Genomic DNA, 10,977 nt, shown 5'->3' with positions numbered 1-10,977 from the left:
AATCAAACACGTCGTTCTCTTCAAAACTCGACATTTCTGACGCTGATGTAAAGGAGACTGGAAATGATTGAATATCATCAGAAATATCTGAATAGAATCTGATGTTTTACATGTGACGCAGCGTGAATGTGACGTCTGCTGGGAAACGACTTTTTCAACGGGATGAGCAGCTCCAGGATTATTCCGTCAGGATTCTCCCTCCCATCGTCTCCCTGGCTGTTCCACGCCCTCGCTCATCTCTTCCTCGGATTAACATCCTGTTGTTCCACCGCAGCACGAAGCTGAAGTTCCCCACACGCCGACCTCACCTTGGTTTCCAGCACTAATTCAATTAGGACAACCAGCGGAAAAAAGGCAATTATAATTAACACTGATTAATGAGGTGAAGTCAGAGGAGACGCGGTGGTAGAGCGGGCGGACGACATGAGCAGGGGACAATTAGTGGAGCAGAGTGAAAGGAATCGTCACAGTCACATTAAAGTTCAGACTCCAGGTGAAACGCCACAGATCAAATCCCTTCATCACGATGAGCTGCATCGAGCTAGAACACACGGTTTAATGTTTGACTCACTGAGCACTTTATTAGGAACACCTGTATCCAGTTAGCCAATCACGAGGCAGCAGCTCAGTTCATGTTTGTTTGAGATTATTTCTGATATGGAGCCACAGTCCATTCAGTGTGAAAACTAATACTAATAATAATGTTTCTTTTATTATTAAGCCTTTAAAAAACAGCCAGTTGAAGCTGCTGCCTCGCTGCGATTTGATTGGCTGTTTGCAGAGCACCAATGTCATTGGCTCGTAGTTTGAAGAAATGTTTGTTTTAAAGAACAGAGTCTGTGGTTGGTGGATTATTTTATCATTATTATTTTATTGTGAAACTCGTCAGCTGCAGGATCCTGATCTAAAAATCATCCCTGATTCAAGGAGGAGATGTTTGACCGCAGCTCATTGGAGGAGCAGCTGTTTGTGTGACGTGGATGGTCGAGTGTGTGAATGAGCCAAGCATCGAACCCACGGCTCCACTCCACCACCACTACTGCACAGACTCTGACTCATCACCACAAGATGGCAGCGTTTTAGCTTCATTCTCTTTAAACACGTCGAGAGGAAGTAAAGACGAGTCGTCCATTTTTATTTACCGTCTGTGGATGAAACAGTAAAGTGACAGTGTGATATGATGTTTAATAATTCAGCCTCGAGGGATCGTATGAAAACTGAAAAGGTTCAGGTCACAGTGACGGAGTGATGGAGTGATGGAGTCACTCCACGGGAGGAGGAGGGAGGATGTGTCGTAGACAGACAGATGAACCTTCAACATCTGGACTGAAGGAGTCTGATACTAAATAAAGATGGAAGCTGCTCAAAAGTGAAGCCAAAGTTTCTAAATCGCCCCCTGGTGGCTGGCTGCAGTATGTCATAAACCCTGCTGTCCCCATGTTAGCAGATGGGACGTGGAGGGAGAGAGAGAGAGAGAGAGAGAGAGAGAGAGAGAGAGAGAGAGAGAGAGAGAGAGAGAGGAGAGAGAGAGAGAGGGAGAGACAGAGAGAGAGGGAGAGAGAGAGAGAGAGAGAGAGAGAGAGAGAGAGAGGGGGAGGGGGAGAGAGAGAGAGAGAGAGAGAGAGAGAGAGACAGAGAGAGGGAGAGAGAGAGAGAGAGAGAGAGAGAGAGAGAGAGAGGGGGAGGGGGAGAGAGAGAGAGAGAGAGAGAGAGAGAGAGAGAGAGAGAGAGAGAGAGAGAGAGAGAGAGAGAGAGAGAGAGAGAGAGAGAGAGAGAGAGGGGGGAGAGGGGAGGGGAGAGGGAGAGAGAGGGAGAGAGAGAGAGGGGGAGAGGGGGAGGGGGAGAGAGAGAGAGAGAGAGAGAGAGAGAGAGAGAGAGAGAGAGAGAGAGAGAGAGAGAGAGAGGGGGAGGGGGAGAGAGAGAGAGAGAGAGAGAGAGAGAGAGAGAGAGGGAGAGAGAGAGAGGGAGAGAGAGAGAGAGAGAGAGAGAGAGAGAGAGAGAGACAGAGAGAGAGAGAGAGAGAGAGGGAGAGAGAGAGAGGGAGAGAGAGAGAGAGAGAGAGAGAGAGAGAGAGAGAGACAGAGAGAGAGAGAGAGAGAGAGAGGGAGAGAGAGAGAGGAGAGAGAGAGAGGGGGAGAGAGAGAGAGAGAGAGAGAGAGGGAGAGAGAGAGAGAGAGAGAGAGAGAGAGAGAGAGAGAGGGGGAGGGGGAGAGAGAGAGAGAGAGAGAGAGAGAGAGAGAGAGAGAGAGAGAGAGAGAGAGAGGAGAGAGAGAGAGGGAGAGAGAGGGAGAGAGAGAGAGGGAGAGAGAGAGAGAGAGAGAGAGAGAGAGAGAGAGAGAGAGAGAGAGGGAGACCCCTAGTGGCAGAATATAATGTTTCTCTCACTATTTCACCTGATTCATCAAAGTTTTACCTTCAGCTTCTCAGACTTTAACAATTTAATCTTCACATTTAGGGCAGGAGCTTTAAATGTGTGTGTGTGTGTGTGTGTGTGTGTGTGTGTGTGTGTGTGTGTGTGTGTGGTCGCTGTCTGCATCACCCCAGGTCATCAATTCGTGCGTGCGCGTGCTCGCACGACACACCTGGAGAGAGGAAGGTGAGAGAGTGAGTGTGATAAAAGTGCGTGCGCCTTCAGCGTGTATCTGTCTAGGTGTGTGTGTGTGTGTGTGTGTGTGTGTGTGTGTGTGTGTGTGTGTGTGTGTGTGTGTGTGTGTGTGTGTGTGTGTGTGTGTGTGGATAGGGGGGGGGCTTCTTCCAGGTTTTGCTCAGTGGTTTTCTGGAGGAGACTCGAGCGGACGCACGCGGCTGCGGGAGTGGATTAGGAGCAGAACCACCGGGAGACGCGCGTGCCATTACGCATCGGACAACTGCGGAGTGAATTGGTTTAACTGGCGCGGACACACACTCACACACACGCGCACATTATTACCGTAGATTTCGCTCACGTTAATACGAGCGAGCAGACGGGAGCGACGCGGCGTGACGTCCCCGTGTCTGAGCGTGCACCGGGGGCACGCACCGTCTCACACCGACCACCGGGGAAAGTTGGAGTAACGTGGGCGCGCGGTGCGGGAGGCAGCGCCCGCAGATTTGGACGTGCACACTTCTCCGCTCATGGACCGAGCTCACCGGACCAACCGAGGACCCTCCGGTCGGAACATGTGGATCTTAACGGTGCGCGGGGCTCCGGTCCCCGTTAAGGTGTTTCCTCGCTCCGGTCTGTCGGCGGCAGCTTCACCGGGAGAGAGAGAGTGAGGGAGAGACACCGGGAGAGAGCAGGGTGATCCGGAGCGCGTGCGTGACAGAGAGAGAGAGAGAGAGAGAGAGAGAGAGAGAGAGAGAGAGAGAGAGAGAGAGAGAGAGAGAGAGAGAGAGACCCTGTGTTCAGAACCGTGGGAATTAAACCGGAACCGAAATGATCCTGATAAATATCATCACTGTGGTGTTTGTGTTAGGTGAGTCCACACAAACACACACACACACACGCACACACACACACACACACACACACACACACACACACACACACACACACACACACACACATACACATACACATGCACACACATACACACATACACACACGCAGACACACCCACACACACACCATACACACAAATACACACACACACACACACACACACACACACACACACACACACAATACACACATACACACACACACACACACCATACACACAAATACGTGCACACACGCACACACACACACACACTTGAAGCTTCTTTAGTTACATTACTCGATAATAATGAATGTTGAATTTCGTTGAGTAATGTAACTAAATGTTACTCTGGTTCAGTGAGTACTTGTACTCAGTGAGTACTTGTATTTCTACATACCACCCTTACAGTTGTACTGAAGGTAATAGATTACATGTACTTTGGCTCTGAGCTGTGGAGCTGTCCTCGGTCCTGAAATCAGTCTCATGCCTTGATTTGACCAAGTGAAGAGAAGCAGCTGCTGCTTCAGAGCCGACGTCAGCGGAGTCGAGGTTCAGGCCTCGACCCTGAAGCTCAGACCTGAGACGTTGAGTCACATCAGAGCAAACTGTCACTGCGTTAAACAAGAAGAGGGAAGACGTCCGGGCAGCGAGGTGCAGGCGTCTTCCTCTCCAGTAAAGACCTGACGTTCAGGGGCAGAACCTTCAGAGAGGATTTCTTTATCCATCACCAGCTGGTTTTACTCTTAACGTCGCAGCTGCAGCTTAGAAGCCACGTAGCTCGTGTGTTAGCTTCATCACCGGCACGCAATGAATCCTGGGATATGTTGGCCTGAGAAGATTCCACCTGTTGGATCCTTTGTGGCTCAGAAATGGAAGGACGGATTTTCATCCCTCTGTCGTTCTCTCTCTCCTGCAGATGTGTGTGTGTGTGAGTCCGAGCTCGGCCCCCCCGGCTGGAGGGAACCTCTGGACTGTGTCCGAGCCTCAGAACTGTGCAACCAGAACAGCCAGTGCAGCTCACGCTACCGGATCATGCGCCAGTGCCTGTCCGGCGGGGACAAGGAGCGCAGCACCATGCTGGCCTCCAAGGAGTGCCAGGGGGCGCTGGAGGTGCTACAGGACTCGCCGCTGTACGACTGCCGCTGCAAGAGAGGCATGAAGAAAGAGCTGCAGTGTCTGCAGAACTACTGGAGCATCCACATGGGCCTGACTGAGGGTAAGAGAGCCGCCGCCTGTTGATTGGTCCTGATGGAACATAACGAGAACCTCACACACGTCAGAGTCTGAATCTTTGACGTGTTTGATTCTGATGTGAAAAGTACTGGAGCCTGTCGCTGCTGCTCTTATTGTGAAATTCTCACATTTTACACATAATCTCGGTCAAAGAGACGTGGTCTTCATGACTTTATCTGTTTGTCACAAAAACTACTGAACTGATTTCATTCCACTCGGTGAAGAGGAGGAGTCCAGACAGAACATTTGTGGCCGATTTGATTAACGAAGCAGAACCAGGAACTTTTGGTCTCTTTGGTTTTCAGTTTTTCAAAATGTTCACTGATTTCTCAAAGATAAGTTCATGACTTTTGATGAAGCATCATGTTTAGAGGACTGATGTGAGCGAGCGGGATGTGGTGCATTTGTGGTTTAAAGAAACTAAAATCATCTCAGTGTAGTTTTAAATCTTCTGTCATGTTTCTCTCTGGAGCAACAACAGGGCGCTCAGAGCCTCTCCTCTGATTGGCTGACAGTTCTCAGAGGTGACAGGTGACTGTGACTTGGTGAACTGGGTTAAACTCACCGGGAAATGTGAACGATGATTAAAACACAGAAAAACTAAAGTAGTGTCTAATATTTCTGTTTTTGTGATAACGTGCAGCGACACGTCGACTTTAAACTTTGAGTAAACCGGTGAGCAGCAGCTGGAGCTCTTCAGCCAGAGTGACGTCGTCATGGAGACAACGTCCAGCAGCAGCTCTTCACTTCAGGTTCTTCGTTTGCTGCGGCTCAATCACCTCAGGTCACTTTTACAGTTTCAGAAAGAAAAGCTGGAACCTGCAGATCAAACAGCTCGTTCCAAACACAGGTTGAGAATTCTCACAGACTTTGAAGAGAACTCCCTCAAATAAAAACATGTTTCCAGGAGTTCTGCAGGATTTAATCTGTGAGAACAGTCGTGTGAAGTCTGATAAATGTCCTCAGGCGACGTCACTGCTCGAGTCTATTTTACAATAGTTCATCCTTTATTTATGTTGCTGTCTCTGCAGTATTTAAGATCAGGCCTCGGGCTCACGTTTAAATAATCTGAGCAGATAATGAAAACTTTAATGTCAGGGTTTAAAATGAGGCCAGCGGGGGTGTCTCTGTCTCCAAGTGTCCTGCAGTCCACACGAGAGACGATAAGAATCTTCAGTTATTAACTTCCTCTAAAAGCAATAACTTTAAACGAGAACTCTGTGATTCTCCTGCTGCTCGTGTTTCCAGGTGTGAACCGAGTGAAAACAGTCGTGTGAGGTCGTCAGCGTCTCCAGGGAGACGAGTGATTGACGTCCTCAGGTGATGTCACCTGATCAGGGTGGGTCCTGAGAGATGAGATCACATCTACATACAGGAAGTGCCATGAGACTCACGCACCTTAAACTGCAGGTGCATTGTGGGTAATGATACTGAGTCCGGCATCGTAACAAGCTTCTGTAGCAGCTGTTTGTGTTGTCGTCATGGTGATGGGCTGTGAGACACAACTTTCTGTCAGAGCAGGGACTGTCTCTGTCACACACACACCTGAATACTGTCCACACACACACACACACACACACACACACACACACAGACACACACACACACACACACACACACACACACACACACACACACACACAGACACACACACACACACAGACACACACACACACAGACTGGCCTAGTTTGGGTCTCAGTGGCAGAGCTCATTAAGAGCCTCTCTCTTTGTTCTCAGTTCCAGGATGTCTCTGTGGTGCCAGCACACACACACACACACACACACACACACACACACACACACACACACACACACACACACACACACACACACACACACAGACAGGCGTCAAATTCATTGAAAAACTAACAGTGGACCAACAGCTTCAGTGAACTTTGACATAGATTATACAACTTTACTGAGCTCTAACAAACTTTACAGAACCTAACAAACTCGACTGAAGTGACACTGAGCTCTGCTGAGCTGTGGTCGGTCTCTGTGTGTTGCCACTTGTTGCACATGTGACTCTGGAAATGAGGTTTTGTAGGAAACTGAGAGGAAAGGTTATTTTCAGCGACTGGTACGAGCTGAGAGATTTATCCTTTTACCAAACACGTGGTAAACATCAGTTTCCTGCAGGGGTTTATTGTGGAGTTTGCAGATTCTATGAAAATGTATCTACACAATAATTCATGAGCGAAGCTGTGTATCAGGCCGCTTCCTTCTGAGAACACTAGGACACATTTGTCTGACGCACGTTGGAAGGGGACAGTCCGGTCGTGCTGCTGTGACACAACACATCAATCCCCTGAATTAGGAAACAGCTCAACTTTGATGGAAACAGAGAAAATGAAATGAATCCATCAAACCACACGTTGTCTCAGTAGAATTAAAAGAGGATGGGACCGTCAGCGCCCAGAAAGAAATCTGACTGGACCAGTTCATTTCTGTCCAAAACCTTGAGCAGGATAATAAGTGACAGACGACACCAGCAGCCGCAGCAGAACCAGCACAGAACAAAAGAACCTCAGTGGGCAGGATTTCAAGGGTGAGGGTGTTTGAGTGAGACCTTGAGTCTGGGATCTGCACATCAGATGAAAGATGTGAGCAGGATGTCAGTGTGTGAACAGAGACGTTCAGCTCATCGGGCCGATCACAGAGACGCTTTCTGTCTCAGGCCACAGTTCATCTGCTGCATGTTTAATTACATCGCACACAATGTGATATTCCGTGTGTGGGACAGAGAATCCTGCACTTTTAATTTCCAGCTCTTCTCTTCTTTCATGTGACAATTAACAAAAGACTTTTCCCTCTGCAGCGTCTCCTCCGCGTCGCACTCACGCATGAATATTTAACGAGGCGGGGGAGGATTTGTTGGCTTTTCCTTTTTAAAAAGTTAAAACAGGATCCAGACAGAAGGAGCAGGTGAGACTGAAATAATTAAAATTTTCCTTCGTCCAAGTTCAAGGATCCGCTCGAGCAGAGTTTGGAAAAAGTATTTGAATAAGAACATAGTGAGGGTCAGTACTGAAGAGCAGGTCAACCAGGGAAATATCTTTATATGAAACAGAAAAGCTCAAAAACTCTGGAGAAGGAAAATGTCAAAGTTAATGTTTGAAATGTGAGTTTGGTGATGAAGTGTCGTGTAAACAGTCCGGTGCATATTAATGAGCCGTCAGGTTTTCACTGGGTAACTGACACGATACAACAACAGACAACTGAGTGGCTCGTGTTTCACATCTGGAATAAAGAACTCCAAGTTTAATAATTCCTCTGGAGATGCTGCAGACAACTGATAAAGATTCATTTAAAGCTGTGCAGGGAATCAGCATCACAAACGTTCAGTTTTGTCAAGATGATCCGTCGTAAAGACGAAGATGTAAAATGACAGAAAAGGTGCAAAACGACCAAAGGGACATAAAACTGATTCATATGAGAATATTGCCAGTTTATTAGTCGTCCATTAATTCCAGTGAATAAACAATAGAACCATTAATAATGAAGTAACTCATCATTTCACTTCTCAGTCTGGATCCATCACCTCCATCGTCCTGCAGCAGATTCTCATGTAAACTGACTCGAGAGAAGTTCTCCTCTGCCCCACTTACAGCTGGTCTCATTCAGCTTCAGGCTCCGATGTTAGAGAGCTCCTCGTTCTTCCTCATGTCTGTGTCTGGAGTCTTCATCACACGGATTTCAAACCTTATCCAACAACATGAGAGCAGAGAACGATGTTATTCATCAGATCGGACTCGGACTCGAGCGTGAACAGTATCATCCACATTCAAGAGAACAAGGTGAAACTGAACCGTCACAAACTCATAAACCATAAATCAGGAGGTGATTGAATATCTCTGCAGCAGCACGTTGTACTTCCTGTAGCATCTATAAGCACTTTACACTAAAATGTATTTAAAATAATTATAAACATCACATGTGCCTTTGATCCAAACTTCAAACTGACTTCATTTGTGTGATTAATTACACTTCAATCATTTATCATTTGCTGATATTTCTAAATATGAATCAGGTGGTTAATAGAACGTGTTGATAATTGTTTTGACCACAGACGAATCAGCTGAGTTTCACCGTCACAGACTCAGAGTCGGGGGGGAAACACCGAGCAGCAGGGAATCACATCAAAGTCATGACAACACCTGACGGAGCAAGAGGCAACGTGAGGCTGACGAACAGGAAGAGGAGGAGGAGGAGGAGGAGGAGGAGGAAGAGGAGGAGGAGGAAGAGGAGGAGGAGGAGGAGGAAGAGGAGGGAGGAAGAGGAGGGAGAGAAAGATCAAACCAGTTGTTTTCTGTTTTTCATTAAAGGAGGACGGACTCTCAGGTTAAACCAGCGTCTTTAAACCGTTTGAAGACGACTCGTCGCGTTCGAGGGAAAACTTTTGATTGCAAAGTGTTTGGAGCCAGAAACAGTAAAAGGTTCAATGAATCACCGTCGGACTCTTTTCACTTCGGCCTGTTGAACACATCTGAGCAGATATATGGAGATTCGATTTGTGATTGTTCCACAAAGATCCATCACGAGCCACCGACCGGGCCGACGCGTGGTGTGATGTTTGTTGTTTGCTGGTCCATTAAACCACGCTCGAGAACGGCAATCATTACCCTATTAAGTGTGTCTGTGTGTGTGTGTGTGTGTGTGTGTGTGTGTGTGTGTGTGTGTGTGTGTGTGTGTGTGTGTGTGTGTGTGTGTGTGTGTGTGTGTGTGTGTGTGTGTGCCTGAGGCTCTAACAGAGACACGAGGAGAAAACCATTTCAAACACAGTCAGATGTGGAACAGACGAGGTCAATATTCAGATAAATGCAGTTTCTCTCCTGATATAAACACTGAGGCTGGATTCTCTCCAGTTCTTCCACCTGAGCTTCACTTCAAACATCATCCGGCTCCGACTCGGTTTCCTGGATAGAAGCTCGTCCTGTCGCCATTTTGTGTCCTGGTGCTGAAGAGGGACGAGTGTGAAGATGTGAGTGACTCCCTGCACCGAGAAGGAAATGTTTTCACCTCCGTACGATGCAGGGTTACATAAAAACTACATATAAAGGAGATGGTGGATTGCTCTGCTCAGCTTGGGTTCTCGATGAGGGAGTTCTTTGGGGATCTTGTTCACAAATGAGGAGATGATGGAGCAGGAGATGGAGGCGTAGGACCAGACCGATGTGGTGAAGAAGGAGCTGAGCTGCAGAGCAAAGCTTTGGGGAGTGACCGAAGGAACAAGGTTGCAATTCCAATCGGCTAAAATGAGTTTCCCCTGTCAGGTGTCTGTGCTCAGACTCATCCACACTTATCTTCTGATAACTCATCCACTCTGCTGCAGATACGTCTGACGTCCACACTACTCTGAACTTTCAGAGCCAGTAAAATGGAGGAGAATGGAAACACTGGTCCTGATTTAGTTTGGAAACGATGGCGTAGACACTCCGCTTGCCTATTGGGTTTTTTAAGTCACGACATAACCTTTGCCTATTGGTCAGGCTCCGATCACGTGACCCCCTTCCATAAGAACTAGCCTGGCAGCACTAACCGGGTGTAGAACTGGGCTAACTTCTTTGTCCACACCAAACGGATCAGAAGACACGTCAGGGTCCGTTTGAGGCTGTTCCTCACACGTTGACTCTTTGAGGTCAGAGACAGAAACAGGAGAACGAGTGAGGACACACGAGTGAGGACACACGAGTGAGGACACACGAGTGAGGACACACTGGTCAGTTTCCTCTAAATCGATGAGCTTCAATATTAAAGAAAACAGAAACAGAACAAAGTGAAACTGCCACATTAAAGCGTGAGAGAAGTTCGGAGGGGAAATAAACCGTCAGTGTGACACCGAGTGCGTTATTCTTACTGGTGGTTGTGACCGGAGAGCGGAGGCTTGAGGCTGATCTGCTCAGGGATTGGCTGATACCTGGAGGCGGTCTCACGGGAGAGCCGGTCACGGTGGCCCCCTGCAGGGCGGCTGATTCCTTCACCTCGGAGCTCCTGGTGCGACTAAAGGCTCGGTGGCCTGCTGTTCCTGCTGGAGACGGAGAACTGAGGTGGCTCAGTTTAGCCTCAGCAGCAGCTCGTTGTGTATTTGATACTAAACCAGCTCCACTCACTTCTTAACCCTGTCTGGACTATTTTGGGATTTCTAATGCTTTTGATTTTACATGAAAAATATCCACCATGTTGTTGTTTGGTATCTTTAAGTGCGTTAAAGGAAAACACAACCACAACGGAAGTGAGACAGATATTTACTAAAGAAACGAGTCACAGGGGTCACGTGAGTCG

General features: G+C 47.9%; 1 protein-coding gene across 1 annotated transcript in view; it reads left to right on the top strand.

The window, feature by feature from the left end:
• The first annotated feature begins 2,607 nt into the window (after positions 1–2,607).
• gfra2b (GDNF family receptor alpha 2b) overlaps positions 2,608–10,977 on the top strand; it is a 41,566-nt gene continuing 33,196 nt past the window's right edge. The window contains exons 1-2 of the mRNA XM_035184941.2: positions 2,608–3,455; positions 4,378–4,677. Of these exons, the coding sequence (XP_035040832.2) occupies positions 3,416–3,455; positions 4,378–4,677 (340 nt within the window). The 5' untranslated portion in view covers positions 2,608–3,415. The remainder of the gene's footprint in view (positions 3,456–4,377; positions 4,678–10,977) is intronic.

The sequence above is a fragment of the Hippoglossus stenolepis genome, chromosome 18, assembly GCF_022539355.2.
Source record: "Hippoglossus stenolepis isolate QCI-W04-F060 chromosome 18, HSTE1.2, whole genome shotgun sequence".
Taxonomy (NCBI): Eukaryota; Metazoa; Chordata; class Actinopteri; order Pleuronectiformes; family Pleuronectidae; genus Hippoglossus; species Hippoglossus stenolepis.
This window is presented reverse-complemented; position numbering and strand designations above follow the sequence as displayed.